This window comes from Macaca mulatta, chromosome 17 (assembly GCF_049350105.2).
Source record: "Macaca mulatta isolate MMU2019108-1 chromosome 17, T2T-MMU8v2.0, whole genome shotgun sequence".
Taxonomy (NCBI): Eukaryota; Metazoa; Chordata; class Mammalia; order Primates; family Cercopithecidae; genus Macaca; species Macaca mulatta.
Window position 1 is genome coordinate 64,606,751 of NC_133422.1, and position 23,323 is coordinate 64,630,073.

Sequence of the window (23,323 nt, forward strand, 5' to 3'; positions counted from 1 at the left end):
GATCATTGATGAAAGTGGCTACACTAAACAACAAATTTTTCAATGTTGACCATATATTTAAAGAAGATATCATCTAGGATTTTCATAGTTAGAGAGAAGTCAATGGCTGGCTTCTAAGCTTCAAAGGACAGGCTAACTCTCTTTTTAGGGACTAATGCACCAGTGAGTTTAAATTGAAGCCAATGCTCATTATCATTCTGAAAATCCTAGGGCTCTTAAGAATTACACTACCTCGAAGATGGCTGAATAGGAACAGCTCCAGTCTCCAACTCCCCGTGCCAGCGACACAGAAGACAGGTGATTTCTGCATTTTCAACTGAGGTACTGGGTTTATCTCACTAGGGAGTGCCTGAAAATCAGTGCTGGTCAGCTGCTGCAGCCCGACCAGCCAGAGCTGAAGCAGGGTGAGGCATCGCCTCACCTGGGAAGCACAAGGGGGAAGGGAATCCCTTTCCCTAGCCAGGGGAACTGAGACACACAACACCTGGAAAATCGGGTAACTCACACCCCAATACTGCACTCTACCAAGGATCTTAGCAAACAGGCACACCAGGAGACTATATCCCACACCTGGCCGGGAGGGTCCCATGCCCACGGAGCCTCCATCATTGCTAGCACAGCAGTTTGCGATCTGGCGGCAAGGCAGCAGCGAGGCTGGGGGAGGGGCGCCCGCCATTGCTGAGGCTTAAGTAGGTAAACAAAGCTGCTGGGAAGCTCAAACTGGGTGGAGCTCACAGCAGCTCAAGGAGTCCTGCCTGTCTCTGTAGACTCCACCTCTGGGGACAGGGCACAGCTAAACAACAACAACAACAAAAAGCAGCTGAAACCTCTGCAGATGCAAACGACTCTGTCTGACAGCTTTGAAGTGAGCAGTGGATCTCCCAACACGGAGGTTGAGATCTGAGAACGGACAGACTACCTGCTCAAGTGGGTAGCCTAACTGGGAGACATCCCCCACTAGGGGCACCCCACACCTCACACGGAGGAGTACACCCCTGAGAGGAAGCTTCCAAAGTAAGAATCAGACAGGTACACTCGCTGTTCAGCAATATTCTATCTTCTGCAGCCTCTGCTGCTGATACCCAGGCAAACAGGGTCTGGAGTGGACCTCAAGCAATCTCCAACAGACCTACAGCTGAGGGTCCTGACTGTTAGAAGGAAAACTAACAAACAGGAAGGACACCCACACCAAAACCCCATCAATACATCACCATCATCAAAGACCAGAGGCAGATAAAACCACAAAGATGGGGAAAAAGCAGGGCAGAAAAGCTGGAAATTCAAAAAATAAGAGCGCATCCCCCCCTGCAAAGGAGCGCAGCTCATCACCAGCAACGGATCAAAGCTGGACGGAGAATGACTTTGACGAGATGAGAGAAGAAGGCTCCAGTCCATCAAACTTCTCAGAGCTAAAGGAGGAATTACGTACCCAGCGCAAAGAAACTAAAAATCTTGAAAAAAAGGTGGAAGAATTGATAACTAGAATAATTAATGCAGAGAAGGCCATAAACGAATGGACAGAGATGAAAACCATGACATGAGAAATATGTGACAAATGCACAAGCTTCAGTAACCGACTCGATCAACTGGAAGAAAGAGTATCAGCGATTGAGGATCAAATGAATGAAATGAAGCGAGAAGAGAAACCTAAAGAAAAAAGAAGAAAAAGAAATGAACAAAGCCTGCAAGAAGTATGGGATTATGTAAAAAGACCAAATCTACGTCTGATTGGGGTGCCTGAAAGTGAGGGGGAAAATGGAACCAAGTTGGAAAACACTCTTCAGGATATCATCCAGGAGAACTTCCCCAACCTAGTAGGGCAGGCCAACATTCAAATTCAGGAAATACAGAGAACGCCACAAAGATACTCCTCAAGAAGAGCAACTCCAAGACACTACCTTATACGAAAATTAATTCAAGATGGATTAGAGACTTAAATGTTAGACCTGATACCATGAAAACCCTAGAAGAAAACCTAGGTAATACCATTCAGGACATAGGCATGGGCAAGGACTTCATGTCTAAAACACCAAAAGCAACAGTAACAAAAGCTGAAATTGACAAATTGGATCTAATTAAACTAAAGAGCTTCTGCACAGCAAAAGAAACTACCTTCAGAGTGAACAGGCAACCTACAGAATGGGAGAAAATTTTTGCAATCTAAGGCTAATATCCAGAACCTACAAAGAACTCAAACAAATTTACAAGAAAAAAACAAACAACCCCATCAAAAAGTGGGCAAAGGATATGAACAGACACTTCTCAAAAGAAGACATTTATACAGCCAACAGACACATGAAAAAATGCTCATCACCACTAGCCATCAGAGAAATGCAAATGAAAACCACAATGAGATACCATCTCACACCAGTTAGAATGGCAATCATTAAAAAGTCAGGAAACAACAGGTGCTGGAGAGGATGTGGAGAAATAGGAACACTTTTACACTGTTGGTGGGATTGTAAACTAGTTCAACCATTATGGAAAACAGTATGGCAATTCCTCAAGGATCTAGAACTAGATGTACCATATGACCCAGCCATCCCATTACTGGGTATATACCCAAAGGATTATAAATCATGCTGCTATAAAGACACATGCACACGTATGTTTATTGCGGCACTATTCACAATAGCAAAGACTTGGAATCAACCCAAATGTCCATCAGTGACAGATTGGATTAAGAAAATGTGGCACATATACACCATGGAATACTATGCAGCCATAAAAAAGGATGAGTTTGTGTCCTTTGTAGGGACATGGATGCAGCTGGAAACTATCATTCTTAGAAAACTCTCGCAAGAACAGAAAACCAAATACTGCATGTTCTCACTCATAGGTGGGAACTGAACAATGAGATCACTTGGACTTAGGAAGGGGAACATCACACACCGGGGCCTATCACGGGGAGGGGGGAGGGGGGAGGGATTGCATTGGGAGTTATACCTGATGTAAATGACGAGTTGATGGGTGCTGACGAGTTGATAGGTGCAGCACGCCAACATGGCACAGGTATACATATGTAACAAACCTGCACGTTATCCACATGTACCCTAGAGCTTAAAGTATAATAAAAAAAAAAAAAAAAAAAGAATTACATTAGGTCTACTCTGCCAGTGTTTTAGAAATGGAACAATAAAGCCCGGACGACAGCACATCTGTTTGCAGAATGGCTTACTGGGGATTTTAAGCCCACAGTTGAGATTTACTGCTCATTGACAATGTTCCTGGTTGCTCAAGAGCTCTGACAGAGATGTACAAGGAGATAAATGTTGTCTTTAGACCTGCTAACATATCCACTGTGCAGTTCAATATGAAACAATTTTGACTTTCAAATCATATTATTTTTAAAATGTATATTTCATTTCTTTTGTTTTTCCTTTTTATTTGTACAGATTTTTGCATACACATGCAATTTTGTTACATGTATAGATCGTGTAATGGTCAAGACAGGGATTTTAGGGTATCCATCTTCTAAACAATGTACATTGTACCCATTAACCATTTTTTCATCTTCCTTCTCCTTCCCACCTCCTCACTCTTCTGGATCTCCATTATCTATTATTCAACTCTCTATGTCCATGTAATCACAGTTTTTAGCAACTACTTATCAGTAAGGACATATGACGTTTGTCTTTCTGTGCCTGGCTTGTTTCAGTTAAGAAAATGACCTCTAAGTCCATCGATGTGACCATGAATGACATGATTTCACTTTTTTAATGGCTGAATAGTATTCCATATATATCTATATCACATTTTATTTATCCACTCATCCACTGATGAACAGTTAGGTTGATTCCACATAGTTGATATTGTGAATAGAGGTTCAATTAATATACCAGGTTTTTTTTCGATATATTGATTTTGTTTCCTTTGGGTAGACACTCAGTAGTTGGACTGCTGAATTGAATGGTAGTTTTATTTTTAGTTCTTTGAAAAATAAGTCTCTAGATGCTGTATATAGTAATTCAGTTGAATCATCTGGCAAAGTAAATTTAAAACTTTCTGGAAAATTTCACTGTCCTACATACAATTAAGTACATTCATAAGTCATAGGAGGAAGTAAAAATATCAACTAGTTTGGAAAAAGAGAAGATTCCAACCCTCAAGTATGACTTTGAAGGGTTTAACACATCAGTGGAGGAAGTAACCTTAGTAGAAGTAACCTCTAGCCAAAGAACTAGAACTAGAAGTGGAGTCTGAAGATGTAACTGATGTGCTGCAATGTCATGATCAAATTTGAATGGATGAAGAGTTGCTTCTAATGGATGAACAAAGAAAGTGATTCTTTAGATGGTGTCTACTCCTGGTGAAAATTCTGTGAAGAACATTGAAATGACAAGAAAGGATTTAGAATATTACACAAACTAGTGGGGCCTTGTGGCTTATGCCTGTAATCTAAACTTTTTGGGAGGTGGCTGGTGGATCACTTGAGGCCAGGAGTTCAAGACCAGCCTGGTCAAGATGGGAAAATGCTGTCTCTACTAAAAATACAAAAATTAGATGGGCGTGGTGGCATGTGCCTCTAATCCCAGCTACTCAGGTGGCTGAATCATGAGAATCGCTTGAACCCGGGAAATGGAGATTGTAGTGAGCCAAGATCACACCACTGTGCCCCAGCCTAGGGCCACAAAGCAAGACGCTGAATCAAAAAAAAAAAAAAAAAAAAAAAGAATATTACACAAACTTAATTGACAGAGCAGCAGTAGGGTTGAAGAGAAAATTGATTACCATGGATAGAATGCTATCAAACAGCAACCCATGCTATATGTACACATACATACACACACACACACACACACACACATATATATACATATACATATATATATATATAAAATAAAGGAGAATCAATTGTTGCAACATATTTCATTATTGTCCTATTTTAAAAATCGCCACAGATACCCCAACCTTCTGCAACCACCACCCTGATCAATCAGCAGTCATCAACAGGGAGTTAAGACCCATCACTAGCAAAAAGATTAACACTCCCAGAAGGCTCAGATGATTGTTAGTATTTTTTAGCAATAAAGCAGTTTTTAAATGACTGTATGTACACATACATACATGATGATGTAATGCTATTGCACACTTATTAGACCTACAGTATCATGTAAACAGAACTGATATATTTGTTAAAAACATATATATTTATAAACAAACATATAATATATAATATATATTATATATTATATATATAATATGTATATATATAGGTGACTTGCTTAATTGTGATATTCACTTCATTATGGTAGTCTAGAATCCAACCTGCAATACCTTCAAGATGTGCCTGTATGGAAAGGCAGAAGACTTAAAAAAATCAAACCTACGAAATTGAAGGTATTATGGATTGAAATTGAAGGTATTAATATAAATTGTTTGTTTTAAACATAAAATATATGAATTTTATTTGTGTTTTTGCATATGTATGTATGTGTGCATGTCTGTCAAAGACTCCTTAGAAAAAGAACAGACTGCAGAGTGGAGCAAAGTAAGCATAAAATCAGCCTGGAATACCTTTTGTTGCAGAGAGTAAAGAAGTGCTCAAAACAGTTGGGAATATGTCAAAAGAATTATAGTGATGCTTACACGTATAAGCAAAACCACAGTAAAATTTGAATGCTTGTTTTTCCTAAGAACACTATAGAGAAAAGAAAGGAAGTTAGATCAACACAGGAAATTATTATCTAAAACTTTTCAGGAGCCTTTTTTTTTCATGTATTTATTTTGAAGTTTTATCTGCTATATATTTTATCTTATATACAAGAGAAGCGGAAGGGCATGTTATAATTTAACTTGAACACAAAATACATTCTTTTAATTGGAAAACATGACTTAACTATCTAATTTGTGCATTTAAGAAATACCTTATAAGATTCGTGGTTTTAAATATTTTATTAATATTAATGCTGAGGATTGTAACATGTTAGACATATTTAAAGTTCTCAGTTCCCTATGCATTTATTTCAGGCAGTTAGTAACTAAAATGTCAACTCTTTATAATATCAGAATTTGAAAAAATGATTAAGACACAGATATCTTCAAATATTTATTACTTACCAATTAGGTAAATTAGTGTCAGATGGTCAGTTTTATCAAAAGCATTAATTAAATCATTGTATGATACAAACGATCATAAACTAGAAGATAAATATATTTCCTACACATAAGAAATATATCAACATAAATTTAACCAGCTTAATCTTACACATACAATGTCTATAGTTGCAGCAATGCCACATCTCTATAGAGCAAAATATTATAACCTCTATTATTCAATTTTAAATAATTACATAATACCTTCTCGGTCAACTACAATATACTAAATCCTACTAACTCAGTAAAAAAAAAAAAAAAAAAAAAAAAAAAAAAAAAAAAAACCTGCAGAAAAGTTTATACTGCATTTAGATTTGGTGACATAAGATATGAATTAAATTTTAGAAGAGGGATTTAATGCATAACATAAATTAATATTTTTATATGTACATATTTAGTTCTAGTAATGCCAGAGAAGCAGGAGTAAAACATACATAAAGAAGTACATGCATGCAACCACACTAGAAAATCTCTTATTGAGATCACTACAAATTTATTTCCTTCCAAATCTATTAAACTTTTGTAAGTTCCACTTCAATTTATTATGGTGTTTGATATTGTTAACCTCCCATTCCTTTTTTAAATCTATTTTTTAGCGAAAGCTGTGCAGACTTCTTATCTCAGCTTACCTCTGATTCATTGACTTTTCTTCTTGGTTCTACTCTTTAACCCTGTCACTGCTGTAGGCTTTATTCAGACCTCTACATTTTGCCTTGACGCTCACTGTTTCAGAATCATTCTTGAGCATTGCCTTAATCATTATTTTTACGGTGGTTTCAAACCTAACCTTGTATTTCAAATGCCTGTAGAACTGCTCATCACATATCCCAGGAGCATTTCATTATAACTAAATTAAACTCGAAGATTTCCCACTGATATTTCCTTCCTTTATACTTCCCTGTTTCTAATTGGTGCACTTTCAGAATCGAATTTATGAACTTTGAGAGTCAAAATTATGAAATTACCACTATGTTTCTTTCTACTTTATTTCCTATATCAAATATGATGTAAAATCCATCTTTCTGTTTGAATGTGTTCTTGCCCTCTTCATGAGGCCAGCCTGTGTCCCCAGGGCAGTGATGTTAGTACCTAACAGCACCAAGATGCTCTTTTTTTTTAGGAACTGGACTTGACCTAATAAGAGCTCCTTATTCCTTGGGAGTCTATGTGTTCCTGCTTCTCACACTTTATCCTTCAACTGCCACCACCTCTCCTGACTCTCAAGCTGTGGGTTGATCTTAAAGCACTGACTAAGAATAAGGATAAATTCTTGCTTTGGAGTGTGACTCATTCTGCAGGAAGTCATATGCAGAGCTTCCGGAGAGATAAAGATGAAGCAAGTCTTCATCCTTGATTTTTTCCTTCCTCTGCCCTATCCTGCTTCTGTTTCTTCTGAGGTCAGCTTTTAAATCAGTCATGAAGACCTGAATTCCAGGCTCAGGCTCTGTTATGAGGGAACCTGGCTTATGACAGCATCCTTCAAAATACTGCTCAGCTCATACCTTCTGTTCATATAGTCTTCCTTTCATGCCTGGATTAACCAAAACAGTTTCTCAGATCATTAGTTTCTGCCGTGCCTGTCTTTTACACATTTTCTAAAACCATACCATATTTCAAAACTACCTTTCTAAATTATGATAGTCAGTCTATTGTGGTTGTTAAAGTCATTATTTCAGTGCCCAGATTGCCTGGGTTTGAGTTCTACTTTCACCAATTATTGAGTGAATAACTTGGGCACATTCTAAATGTTTTCCATGCCTCCATTTTCCATATTATAGATAAAAGTGAGAAAGTAAGAATTTTCTGTTTTTTAAAGACAAAATGATTTGTAAATGCAAACCACTTTAAACAAGGCCTGGAACATAATCAACACAGTGAGTGTTAACTATCATCATCATTGTTGACTCAGTTATGTAATTCCTCTCCTCAAGCACCTACATTGCTTCTAATTAAACATAGTTTCGAGTACAAAACTTATCTCCTGGCTCTTAAGGTCTATCATAATCATATTTGTCCTATTTTTATGGTTTAATTTCCCAGTTATTTCCAATACAAACTCTATTTCCACCAAGTCATTATCCTTGAAATTTTTGCAAATAGAAACTTTTTAGTTCTCTATTTTTTCCATAGTATTATTGATACCTAAAATAGTATGCCATGTCTTTTCCACTAGGCTTACCTCACACTCAATTTCTCTGAAAAACTTTCATAATACTCTATCATATGCTGCTCATTTCCTTATTTGACTATGTCTTGAACTTGGAATTAGAACCATATATTCTACCTTGCAGTTATCTGCAACTATAATAATTTATTTAATTATCTTATGGTTTATCTTTAACTCCTCAAGTATATTGAAAACTCTACAAGGAAAAGCATTATGTTTTATAATCATTATGCATCACCAAGAGGGCATAGGCCAATGCTAGAGTTATGTTTGATAATTGTTTGTTTTAATTAGTGCAAAGAAAAATGCTTCATGGACTGCTGACAATCTACTATAGACATAAGCAAAACATTAAAGTGATATCCAAGTGATCAAGAAAACAAAAGTTTTTCAGCTTCATAATTATTTTTTTCTGAAGTTGCTACAGAGCTATTTTAAACTATCAAACTGAGTGAGAGATTTAGGGATGGATGATTTAGTAAAATTAAATAAATGTTATTCCTCTTCTATTAAAGATAATCTACGTAAATGAAATTTCCATCAACACAGAGAAGCAATATTATTTGCCTACTCCTGAGTATTAATATATGTAGTTTATGTAAGTAATTTCTTTTTAATGTATTTAATTGTGGTTTAAGTGCTGCTAAATGCATCATTTCAGTTGTCACTTTAGCCTCATCTGTCTACATACTAGTGCACTATAAAGAACATTAAAATAATAAATACTTTCTTGAAATAACTAAATTTATTGTCAAATATGCACAACAGTGAAAAAAGAATATAACACATTTTTAAATGCCAAGGTTTTTGTTCTGTAGAATAGGATACTTTTCTATCTATCAAATATCATTTTGTTCTTCATTTAAGCTTTCAGTTGATCATGAACATATTGCATGCTTGCTGTAAAAATTTAAATAATACATCTGTTTATACATTTCAGAAAAAAGTTAGCCACACGTCCTTTCCTACTTATGACTACCTCACAGGAATAAAATTTGTTAAGTTTTTGACATATATCATTCCACACAGTTCTGATGAATATAAAATGATAAATAACATTATTTCCAACTCAAGAGTAAGTATGTTAGTTACATAAGATTTCCCCCTTTATGTCTGCAAAATGCTCTTATTCTTAATAATGGCTAAGGGGGAAGAAAACTTTCACAAGCTCAATCATATTTCACTTCATATCTGTACATTATATCATACAAGGCCGTGAACACCTCCTAATTTTCCTATCATTGAAAATTCAAATATCCAATTGTTAATATTGACTATGTCAGCCTAATTTTCCTCATCTAAACCTCAGATTAAAGGTAGCCTACCTATAAAATATTTTTCATGTTTGAAATTCAAGGATTTGCATTCGAATATTTTGGTTTACTTGTTGCTGATCAATTATCTTGGGCTATTTGTGAGAAAGTTATATTCATCTTAGATTTCCTTCAAGGCCTAAAGCACAAAGAAATTCAGAATTTTAATTATTTTTCATGCAAAAATATATCGATGTGTTATCTGAAATATTATTAGCTTTTCAGACCTTACCTACTTAAAAATATGCCTAACAGTAAACAAAACTATTACATAAACATGACCTCTCATAAAATGATTGATAATTGTGACCAGTATCAAGTTAAAAACATATACAACATAACCAGCACATAAATAAATGATTTTGTGTAGATTCCTTCAATGAGGGTAATATGTTAACTAAAACCAAAATTTGACAGTTTGGAAAGATAATATTATTAATATAAATCAAACATATATAATTATGAATGAATACTGAGCGAGTGTCAATAACATTAGCTAGCAATGCTTTTACTGAAAGAGCTATACATCTTCATAAAAATTATTTATTTTTATATTATTTGAAATTATTATAATAGCCACACAATTTTTAGTGGTAATGATTCCAATACCAGATACATTTTACTTAAAGACAATATTTAGTTGCACTAACCAAAATATAATAAGAGTGTTAAAATGTATTAGCTTATTACTAATGATTATTCATTTTAAGTCAAGAGCTAGCTGTGCATTAATCACAACTGTTTCATCAGGCAAAAGTATCAATAAAGTGGTATCAAATACCTGCAATGATTCACAACAATGCTTGTTCTTTTCAAGTGTCACACAATATTTATTTATATTTAGTAATATTTGTTTAACTTAGAATTCTAAGATGTACATTACTTGTAAGATAATTAGTACTAAAGTTTTAAACTATAGTGTTAAAAAATTAATTGAGAGGTCATCAGGCTGAGACATCTCAGGTTTTTATTTTCTACCTAAACCAAGCAAAAACCAACTCAGAGTAATTTAACCAATCAGAAACCACCAACTAACCTCTAACTAGGCTCTTGCCCTGCTTTAACCAATCAAATATTTTATTTGTTTTGTTTCCACAAGTGTCTTATGAAAACTTTCCTCTGGTCTTCTTTAGGTGGGACCCTGAACAGCTTGTGCTCTCGTGCTACCTGATTATGAGCTGCTGTTTGCTCAAATAAACTCTTTAAAATAGTAATGTGCCTAAATTTATCACTTAACAGTGTAAAGAAAAGATAAAACTTTATTTGAATTGAGTTAGCCATAATGATTTTTAAAAACTAATTTTTATATCATACTTAAGAAACACATCAATGATCCATAATAATGTATTTAGTTTAATATATTCTAAATATATTAAATATTTATATGTTCAGAATAATACATGTAAAAGTAATACATTGCTCAAATGTTTTAGAATAATATAAAACAAGAATATTGATTTCTCATCCAATAAGAATATTGTAAACAATTTGCAAAACTAAATAAACTATTTAGGAAATAACTAATGTATATAAAGAGTAATAAAGAAAACAATGTAGAATATTATGAATATAGAATAATTGCTCACCAGATTGGATAAAAATGTTTCAAATGAAAAAGAAAATATTGAATTAAGACCAATAAAAGACTACAAGATTGTAGAAATTATAGGAAACACTTTTCTTTTAAAAAAATTAATGAACATCTGATGTGTTAATATATTTTTGAGTTGACTGACACCTCCTGTCTTCTCAAAAAATACATACAATATGATTTAATTTATAAGTTAAGTGAAGTAAATTTAATTACACTCTCAAGAATAGTTCTTACTCTGAAGAATATAATTGAATTATTATCTAGATGCTATTTAGATGCTAGCTCAGGATAATTTGTGGTTTTGCCACACATATTATGACAATGAATAATTATCTCAATAATAATGACTATTTGTGAATTCTCTTGCAAATGGTAACTCAACTTCGCAGTTATATTTGAAAAATAAAATCAATAATATATTATCAAAATGCTTTAAATAGTTACCTGACAGATTGGACTCTAAATCACCTACAGTAGTTATTGTGTCAAATGTCCTTCCCCATGCATTTCAAGACACCGACTTAAATTCAACGTCCATATTGCAATATTTCTATCACGGTAGATATACACCCATGTTTTTCTGGATTCATTTTGGTGCATAGAACTATTAGCTTTCAAATGTGTTATGGCTTTAAAAATAATATCAGTATGAAACAATTTAATTTTAAATAAATATTAAATGAAAATGTCAATAGGAAATACCTTAATTTATTAGTTGATATAAATATATAACTAAGATAATCTTTCTTTAGTTTCTGATGGAATAGCATACTTCATTTCAGATTTTAGGCACAATTCCCAAATTAGTGTGCCTAAAATTAGTATGATTTTGAATCCCACAGTCCCAGATAATAACATTTTTCCTCCATAGCTATCAGCCCTAGTTACAAGTAGTTTTAGTTTTAAACACTTTATAATTGTTTTGTTTTTCAAAAAATTATTACCTAAAATAGCATTTCAACTTTTCCGCAAGAGAAAAATAAGAAAAAAACAAGTATAAACAAAACAAACGACAACAAAAACGTCTCTTAAAAATGTGAGTCCTTATTTCCGTAATCATATAATACTTGGCAATCTACAAGCCAGTCTGTCACTTTTAAACATGTGAATGCATGTTTCCAGTACAGGCAGACTACTGTACCTATGTGCAGGTATCTTTCGGTTCCCAACAATCAGGATAACATCACAAAGTTGCTGCTGCTTCAAATAACTTTCCATCTTTCTGAAGGTTTGCTCAGCATGATGAACAGCTTGATAGAATTCTTCAGAGCTACTGGAGTCCAAATCACTTTGAGGTGTCATTGAGTGGCCAGTTGACGACAGCCTATAAACCACACACACACACACACAAAATAATAAAGGGATTTATAAAGAGCCAATTATCTAGAATAATATACAGGTTGTTATCATTTTCTTAAGAAAACTAATATATCTGTGTTTATTTTTATATTTTAATACAAGTTCAATAAACAAAGGTCCAAATAATCTATTGTGGGTTAAGTGATTTGCTCTAGGAAATAATAAATAAATGGAAAAGTTCTTTTTTCTTGTTTAAAAAAAGGTTTAAAAATATGTTGTTTGTATTGATTAGGACATTGTTAGTAAACCTGAAATATCACAGAAATAGTAAATTATTTACATACCTATTCTAAAATTAATTAGCAATGAAATGCTAATTTCATTCATTTGATATTGAGGAAGATAATTATACTATTCTAAATAGTTAGGATTATTGAGATGTCATAGTAAATGTTGCTTTGCAGAAATAGGTGATTTTTATCATGAAAAAATATGAAACCTGGTTTGCAAATAATACTGACACTTAAATTTGTAAGTGAATTATTGAGTTTCACGTTCTGTACCCCACTATTAAATAAGTACTGATTAGCTCAGTACTTAGAAAAACTAATCAATAATAACTATTTTAATAAACTTTATGATTTTGAAAAGTCCATGATACTTGAGTTTTGTCACTTCATGTATTAATGGCATAGACTGTTCAAAAAAATAAAAAACTTTAATAAATGCCATACTGCACCATAGGGAAGACTCAATATTCAAGTTACATGATAGACACATGACAAAGCCTAGCAGACCCAATCAAGTGTTCTGATGACAATTCCTTAAATAACCTAAAATTAAATATTAATTATGTTCATAAAATTAATACTAAAATTGCTTACTTCATGATAAATATCTTAGAAAGTAAGATGGAGAATTCTGGTTCCAATTGCAATGTAGTAATTTGCAGCTGACTAAATCCCTCTCCAAGAAAACCACAAAAAAGTTACGTACAATATCAAAATAATTATTTACATTCCATAGGATCTACTGAGGCAATCAGGACTTAGAAAACCAAGATCCTGAAATACAGATAAATTCATTAGAGTCATTCATCTAAAAGTTATTCCCTGCGTATTCTTTCCCTCTCAAGGTATTTACTAGTTATTAACCACATAGGGTGAGAGTCCAAGGAGCTCAACATAATGTGGCAGCTAAGCAGTTCTTCTGAGGATAATACAAAGACTGAAACCTAGAGTTGTATCAGTGAAAATCTCTGATTTCATTAAGCTGAACTTTTAATTGAAGTACCAGCAAATAATATAGTTTTTATTTAGAAAAAGACATTCCTATATGGATTCCGTGATTTCTTATATATAATGCCCGTCATTAAAGGAAAAAAATAGTGGGTCTGTAGAGAAACTGGACACATTAAGAAAAACTGGACACATTAAGAAAAACAGACAACAGAAATATTCTCCCAGGTGCTACAGATACGTTCAAATATATGGATCACAATTATTACTTAACAGACGTAAAAATAACTTTCATTAATCGTTTAATACAGATAATAAGCTGGATAATTTCAAGTCATATGAAAAAAATCAAATGGAAAAAATAAGGCAATACAATAACTTAAGATTCTGATACGCAAAATTAACTGGTAGATAAAAGACAAAAAAAAAAATGACGATATGAAAAATAAATTAGGCCAGGCGCGGTGGCTCAAGCCTGTAATCCCAGAACTTTGGGAGGCCGAGACGGGCGGATCACTAGGTCAAGAGATAGAGACCATCCTGGCTAACACGGTGAAACCCCGTCTCTACTAAAAAAAATACAAAAAACTAGCCGGGCGAGGTGGACGGCGCCTGTAGTCCCAGCTACTTGGGAGGCTGAAGCAGGAGAATGGCGTAAACCCGGGAGGCGGAGCTTGCAGTGAGCTGAGATCTGGCCACTGCACTCCAGCCTGGGCGACACAGGGAGACTCCGTCTCAAAAAAAAAAAAAAAAAAAAAAGAAAGAAAGAAAGAAAAAGAAAAATAAATTAATAGAAAATACTCAAACTAAGTTATTTAGATTAAAAAATAGAAAACAAAACACAGTAAAATTATAATATTCATGTAATTAATATATTTTGTAATCTTAAAAGTAGGGGGGAGAGATGATGGGACAAAAGCTATCTGAAGAAATAGCGGCCAAGAATTTTCAAAAATTTGTTAGATACGTCAGGAAAGAGATTCCAGCGAAACTGGACTTAAGCACGTTTTAATCATATAGAACCACCTAATATACTTATTTGGAAAACATTATATTCTATTGAACCTCTTCCTCTTGAGATTCAGAACCACAGCTATGCAAAATAAAAAAATTTGGAGAGCCTTACCAGTGAAATGTAAAAAACAAAATAATCAACCCATTATTTTTGAATAAGAAAATACGTAATTGATATTATTTCCAGAAGATGCGTTTGTGCACATAGAAAATTCGAAAAAATGACAGAAAGGCTTACTAAATTCTAAATCCACTGTTATTACGTGTTTTCTCTGTTATCTGCAGTATTTATCCACACAATATGATTATTTTCATCAGACTTTACAAGTTCTCCTTTAAATATTTGAAATTAATACAAATTTTGCTGAACCATATGTTTGCCTTTCACAAGTTTGCAAATTACAACCCCAGAATATGGCCACTTCTCAGCATATTTTAAGAATTCAGGCTCATGCACGTGTAGCAAGAATAGCAGAATTCTTCCACATGTTAACACATTGAATAGAAAAGTCACAATATGCATTGCAGAGTGCATTTTAAGTTTTAAAATGACCATATTACTGACTCTCAAGTACAAAGGATAATTAAGTCAGGATTTGAAGGATGCCAAATAGACCAAAACTGCTCCAAAAGGAAACCCTGATGCTTCTGGTCAGATACTCAGACTGCATGATAAGGGTTTAAAATTCAAGATATGAGAAACACCTCTAAAGAATGGCTCCAGATTAATTTAAACAGGATTTGAGATAAAAGCTCTACGTAAGTCCTTATATTAATTAACCAAAGGTTAAATGAAATATTCTTGTTAGCAACTTTTTTTTTTTTTTTTGAGACAAAGTCTCACTCTGTCGCCCGGACTGGAGTGCAGTGGCGCGATGTCGGCTCACTGCAACCTCTGCCTCCTAGGTTCAAGCGATTCTCCTGCCTCAGTCTCCTGAGTAGCTGGGATTACAGGCGCCTACCACCAAGCCCAGCTCATTTTTGTATTTTTAGTAGAGACGGGATTTTACTACGTTTGTCAGGCTGGCCTCAAACTCCCGACCTCAGGTGATCTGCCCATCTCGGCCTCCCAAAGTGCTGGGATTATAGGCGTGAGCCACTGTGCCCAGTCTGGGCAGAAATTTATATACCTGATTAAGATTTCATAATCTAGGAAAAATTATTAAGAAAATTATTTAATTTACTTTGTCTTTAGTTGTCCAAGTTGTGGTGGGTGTACTATTAAAGCAAAGAGTGACATAAATAGAACAGAAAGAAATAGAAAAGAAAGAAATAGAGCTTGGTGAGATCCTGGGGTGGTGGGGGTGGGGGGTGTGGGGGGCGGGGACATAGTATTTGAAAAAAGTTATTCAAAGTCAAAAAGTTAACTACTGTCAAGATAGTACCTTTTTTTTTTTTTTTTTTTTTTTTTTTTTTACCTAATCTAGTTAAAATAATCAATCTCAAATACAATGTAGACTTGGACTTTTTCTGACAAATTTAAAAGCAATTTGAAAGAGTGGGATTAAAAGAACAGAGAGTTAGATACAAGGCTCAAAAAAATAAATAAATAAGTTTAAGTTCTCTCCTGGATTTTTTTCCTAAAAGTTCTTATGCATTAAGTCTCTTCATGTTATATCGGAGAACAAATTACTTCTCTTCAAGGTCATTGATCCTTCAGATAAATGGTTATGTTTGTTTCCCTTGATTTTCTCTCACATATTTCCTCACATATCATTTCATGATCTAAGACTTTAGTAGGATTCTTTCTCCTCAACTTTATACGAAATACGGAATTTTAAAATGAATTTTCACATCAGAACACTTACAATTTTTAAGATAATGTTTATTATTTAACCTTCTTCCCATCACATATCCAACCTACTAATTTAAAAAGGAGACTTTAACATTTTAGTAAATTTACATTATGTATTTATCATGTTTTCTATAGGTGTTAAATAAAAACCAGGCAGTGGATTATTTCATTGTTTTGTCCAATTTTGTATATCAATTGAAAAAAAAAAAAAAAAACTGTAGTCTCTTTCCAATCTAAGAGTCCCTAATACAATGATCTGAAACTCTAACATTTGTCTTTATTTTGGTCCAATAATACAAACCTTGAAGTTACAAGAAATGCAATTTTAAAAGTGCAATATGACTTCCTCTTATCAAATTTAAAGACATGTTTGCCTTCTTCAACCTAACATGTATAAAAATAAAATGAATAAAGTTGTTTTGATCTCTTGAACTCCTCAAACCATAGGTATACTATTTCATTTCCTTCAATACCCACATGTCTTGAAAGAATTGTCTTCACGTCTGAACTTCAGTTCCTGACCCTCCTAATACGCCTTAATCTATTGCAATTTGATTTCCATAACTGCCCATCTAACGGAACTACTCTTAACAAGGACATTAGTGCCTTTCTTGTGACTATCTTTAGCATTTATTTTAATTTCCTCTCATTAACTGCTGAGAACTGACCAACATACTTTACTGTTCCTCTTCTAAACAGTTCAGGACTCAATATTCTTTACTCTCGCTGTACCAAACGATTCTGAGATGAAACCTGTTTCCCTATTTCTTTGTTAAACAATATTGGAATCAGAAATAATTTAGTTACTTTCTCAAGGAAATATTTATTTCTGCAATAATAGATTGTTTACTAATAAGAAAAAAATATATATAAAACAAATAATTACTCATCTTTTTTTTTTTTTCTTACTTTACGACCTACCTACTGAGTGCAAATCTAAAATTGTTATTATTTCTTCCCATTGCCAACCAGTTCCTCAGTCTTCAATGGCTTCTTGTTCATAAATCCATATCACACATTGTAAGTTCCTGTATGATCTGATGCTTTCTACAATTTGTATGATCCTTCAAACGAAGCTCTAATTTTAGCTACACTAAATAATTCCAGTTTCTGCAATGCGTCATACTGAGAGGTGACAATGTGCTAACAGCCCTCACTCTCAGCGCCTCCTCGGCCTCAGGTCCACTCTGGCGGAGCTTGAGGAGTGCTTCAGCACGCCGCAGCAGTGTGGAAGCCCCTCTCTGGGCTGGCGGAGGCGGGAGCCTCCTCCCTCTGCTTGCAGAGAGGTGTGGTGGGGGAGGCGTGGGTGGGAACCGGAGCTGCCCCTCGCGTTCACAGTCCAGCGGGAGTTCCAGTGGGCACGGGCACAGACTTGGGGGGCTCTGCACATGGAGTGGGTGGGCGGTAGCCACCGGCCCAGGGCAGTGAGGAGTTTAGCACCCGGGCCAGCAGCTGCAGAGGGTGTCGGTGGGCCGGCACTGCCCTGGAGTTCTTGATGGGCCTCAGCTGCCTCCTTGTGGGGCAGGGCTCAGGACCTGCAGCCCACCTTGTCCGAGCCCCCCTTCCCCCCAACGCCCAGCAGTGGGCTCCCCTGCAGCCCAAGCCTCCCTGAGGGGCACTGCCCCCTGCTCCATGAAGCCTGGTCCTATCAACCGCCCAAGAGCTGAGGAGTACGGGTGCACGTGGCACGACTGGCAGGCAACTCTGCCTGCAGCTCAGGTGCGGGATCCACTGGGTGAAGCCAGCTGGACTCCTGAGTCTGGTGGGGACTTGGGGAAATTTTACCTCTAGCTAAGGGATTGTAAACACACCAATCAGCACTCTGTGTCTAGCTCAGGGTTTGTAAACACACCAATTGGTACTCTGTATATAGCTAACCCTGTGTCTAGCTAACCTAGTGGGAACTTGGAGAACTTTTTCATCTAGCACTCTGTGTCTAGCTCAGGGATTGTAAATGCACCAATCGGCACTCTGTCAAAATGGACCAATCAGCTCTCTGTAAAATGGACCAATCAGCAGGATGTGGGAGGGGTCAGATAAGGGAATAAAAGCAGGCTGCTGGAGTCAGCAGTGGCAACCCACTCAGGTCCGCTTCCAAACGGTGGAAGGTTTGTTGTTTTGCTCTTTGCAATAATTCTTGCTGCTGCTCACTGTTTTGGGTCCACGCTGCGTTTATGAGCTGTAACACTCACTGTGAAGGTCTGCAGTTTCACTCCTGAAGCCAGCGAGACCACAAACCCACCGGGAAGAATGAGCTGTAACACTCACCACACAGGTCTGCAGCTTCACTGCTGTCAGTGAGACTACAAACCCACCAGAAGGAAGAAGCTCCAGACACATCTGAACGTCTGAAGGAACAAACTCCGGACACACCATGTTTAAGAACTGAAACAGTCACAGCGAGGGTCCACGGCTTCATTCTTGAAGTCAGTGAGACCAAGAACCCACCAATTCCGGACACAACACCACTTTCTTCTATAGCATTCCACAAACACACATTTTTGTGTACCTGGAATGTGCACAACACATTGACATTCCCATGGCTAACTACTCCTTCAGAATTCAGTTTAAATATCGCTATCTTAGGAAGGCCTTATTTTTTTTTTTCAGTGTACTGTTTTTTATTTTTACTTTTGAAAATAGAGTTGGGGGTATATGTGCATTTGTTACATAAGTATATTGTGTGGTGCTGAGGGGAAATCCTTATCTCAATCCTTACTGCTTGGTGGAGGGGAGGTGAGGTTACCGTAACATGTAGTATATAGGTTTAAATACATCTCTGCCATGTCAAACATTCTGGGAGTTCAACAACTATTTGTTGAATAAATGCATAAAAATATTTTATGACAAGATACTTTGGTCAGATACTAATTTAAGTTTGTTATGTGTTTTTGTTTACTTTTCGCTTTAGTTTCCGTAGACCACACAAATGTGTTGTTCGAATTGCTACCTCTAAATAAACAAGCAATAGAATTTATATCCCAAAACCTAACAGAATGTCTGGCACACAGATTTAGTAAATATTTGTGGCGTAATTTGTAATTTTTGAATATTAAGTAGTTTCCAGAGCTCATGAGAAACAAAACGTAAAATAACTGCTGTAAACAGAATACATACATACTTCTATTTCTCTGGCAGCACAATTTTGTCCATTATGACAATACTAAAGATTACATTAAATATAGTAAATAAAATACTTTTAAAATCATTTAAATACATAAGATATATTAATTGCAAACAAGAATTTCTGGATGGCTAGTTTTTTTTTTGTTTTGTTTTTTGTTTTTTTCTTTTTTAATGTGAGTGACTAAGAGATTAACGAAAATGGCAAAATACATTTGAAAGCAGTTTTTTTTTTTTTTTTCTAAGTGATAAGGGTTAGCTTTTGTTTTAACCCCTATATATATAAGGGTCAAATATATATATATATGACCAGATTCCATCTCAAAAATATATATAATATATATATTAATATTTTTATATAATATATATTACAATAAGTGTGTGTGTATATATACTTTTTTTTTGAGTTGGAGTCTTGCTGTGTCACCCAGGCTGGAGTGCAGTGGTGCGATCTCGGTTCACTGCAAGCTCTGACTTCCCGATTTATGCCATTCTCCTGCCTCAGTCTCCCGAGTAGCTGGGACTACAGGTGCCCACCACCACGCCTGGCTAATTTTTTTGTATTTTTAGTAGAGATGGGGTTTCACCGTGTTAGCCAGGATGGTCTTGATCTCCTGACCTTGTGATCTGCCTGCCTCGGCCTCCCAGAGTGCTGGGATTACAGGCGTGAGTCACCATGCCAGGCCAAGAAAAAATATTTTAAAGAACATTTTGCAATATCAGATAAAGAAATCACTCTTACATACATAGTTCTTAGGCAAAGACCTGAATATAGTAAAAGATGACTTTATTTAAGTGAAAAAATTTAACTATTTTTTTGAGTCCAGCAAATTTAGTGTGTATTTCAGGCAATATATATATATATATATATATATATATTTGGATTATATTTGCATTAGAGATATATGTATTTTAATTTTAAAAAATATTTCTGAGTAGTAGGAAATTGAACATTTGTCATTTTCTACCGTTTAAAAAATGCTCACATATTTTGTGTCAGACACACACTATTTTAAACAACATGGAGTCATTTTTACAAAAAATTCAAAGTTCAAAAATTCAAAGTTCAAAAAGTGCCCCAAATAAAAATAAAATACATCTAAAAAAATGCTAGCAAGAGTTCTTCAAACCAAAAGAATGTGAACGTGATTGTGATTCTGAAACTGTAATTATGGTAGATAAACCACATATATCTTTAGAATAAAAAGATTAAAAGAGGATACTATTAAAATAATAACTATTTTTTTTTCAGAAATAGGCAATATCAATATGTGAACAGTGACAAAAAAGTTTTAAGTGTTGGGAGAGAATAAAGTGTACAGTGTTTTTGCTTGTTTCTTTACTTTGCAATGAAAGTTAAGTTGTTATCAGTTTAAAATAACTTGTTATCATAAGGTGTATTTTGTAACCCTTATGGTAACTAAAAAGCAAAAGCCTATAATAGATACATTAACAATAAAAAGCGGCCGGGCGCGATGGCTCACACCTGTAATGCTAGTACTTTGGGAGGCCAAGATGGGCAGATTACCTGAGCTCAGGAGTTTGAGACCAGCCTGAGCAACACGCTGAAACCCTGTATCTGCTAAAAATACTAAAAAATTAGCCAGGCGTGGTGTCGTGCGCCCGTAGTCCCAGCTAATTAGGAGACTGAGACAGGAGAATTGCTTGAACCCAAAAGGAGGGTGCAGTGAACCAAGACTGCACCACTCCACTCCAGCCGGGGCAACAGAGCAAGACTACGTCTCTAAAATAATAATAGTAATAATAATATAATAAATAAAGAGCAAGAAATCAAAACATAGTACTAGAGAAAAATCACTTAACCTCAAAGGAAGACTGAAAGAGAGAACAAAGTAAGAAAGAATCTACCAAGCAACCAGAAAACAACAAGCACAATGGCAGTAGTAAATTCTTCCCTGTCCATAATTACCTTTAACGAAAATAAATTAAATTATTCAATTAAAAGACAGGGATTAGCTGAATGGATACACTTATAAAACTAGAAACCGAAAAAAAACAGGACCAACTCTAATAGTTATATCAGATAAAATAGACTTTAAGACAAAAGGGAAGACAATACAAAGATGGTCATTATATGATGATACAGGGGTCAATTTAGCAAGATGATATAAAAATTTTCACAGTGGAAATCCTCACCAGAGCATTTAGGCATGAAAAGAAAGGATATTCAAACTGAAAAGGGAAAAATTAAATTGTCTGTGTTTGCAGATGATGATTTTATATGTAGAAAACCTTATAGAGTCCACCTAAAATGTGTTGGAAATAATAAATAAATTCAGTAAAGTTTCAAGATATAAAATCAAAATGTAAAAATCATTACTCAACAGCAAACTATCTGAAAAAGAAATCAATAAAGTAATCACATTTATAACATCTATTTTAAAGACCCTAAATATGAAGATAGTACAGAAGGTGCAAGATTCCTACAATGAAAACTACAAAATACTGATGAAAGCAATTGAAGAGGAGATTAATAAATGAAAAGTTATCCTATGTTCATTAGTTAGAATAATAATTATTTTAATGCTCATACCACCTCCAGTGATCTGCAGATTCAATAAAATCACTATCAAATTACTAATGACATTTTTCAAATAATGCTGAAAGCAATCTTGAAATTTGTATGAAATTTATGTGGAAAAGATCCCAAATATCCAAAGCCATTTTGAGTAAAAAAATAAATAAATAAACTAGCTGGAGGCGTTACACTACCTGACTTTAAAATATACTGTGCTCGGTGTGGTGGTTCCCACCTGTAGTCCTAGCACTTTGGGTGGTCAAAGCAGGAAGATTTCTTGAAGCCAGGAGTTTGAGACCAGCCTGACAACAATGTGAGACCCCTTCTTTACAAAAAAAAAAAAAAAAAAAGAAAAAAAAAAAAAAGGAAGAAGAAGAAAAGAAAACAAAAGCTGTGTATGATGGTAAACTCCTATAAACTCCTGCAATCCTATCTTCATCAGCAGCAATGGCAGGAGGGTCACTTGAGACAAGGAGTTAGAGTCGGCAATGACCTGTACTCACATCACTGCACTCTAGCCTTGGTGACACAGCAAGCCCGTATTTCAAAAATAAATAAATAAAATGAGCTATGCTACAAAGCAATATTAACCAACACAGCATGGTACAGGCATAAAAATAGATACATAGACCAATCGAACAGACTAGAAAACCAATAAATAAATCTATGCATTTATGGCCAACTGATTTTTGATAAAGGCACATAGATCCCACAATACATGATGCTTGGAAAACCGGGTATTCACATGCAGAAGAGTGAAACAACATCCCTATCTCTCACTACTTAAAATCAACTAAAAATAGACAAAGTCTTAAATGTAAGACCTAAAACTATAACATTACTGGAGGAAAACATAGCGAAAATCGTTCATGACATTGGTCTGGGCAAGGACTTTTTTGGATGAGATCTCAAAAGCACAGGAAATATATGTAAAAATAGACAAGCAGGAATGGTATAGGAGTTAGAAAGAAATTATTTAGGCAGATAGTGAGGGTAAGGATGTTGTTGGTAAGGTTTCCCTTTTGATAAAAAGCAGCCCCCAAATCATTTCTTTTCTGAAAAAAAGCAGCCTGTAAAATCGAGCTGCAGACATAGATAAGCAAGCTGGAAGCTTGCCCAGGTGAATGTTGGCAACCATGACAACA

The 23,323-nt window shown here is 35.1% G+C and overlaps 1 protein-coding gene across 1 annotated transcript in view; it reads right to left on the reverse strand.

Moving 5' to 3' along the window:
* Positions 1-23,323, reverse strand: part of KLHL1 (kelch like family member 1) — a 438,469-nt gene that overhangs the window by 270,857 nt on the left and 144,289 nt on the right. The window contains 1 exon segment of the mRNA NM_001195300.2: positions 12,312-12,494. Coding sequence (NP_001182229.1) covers positions 12,312-12,494 — 183 coding nt within the window.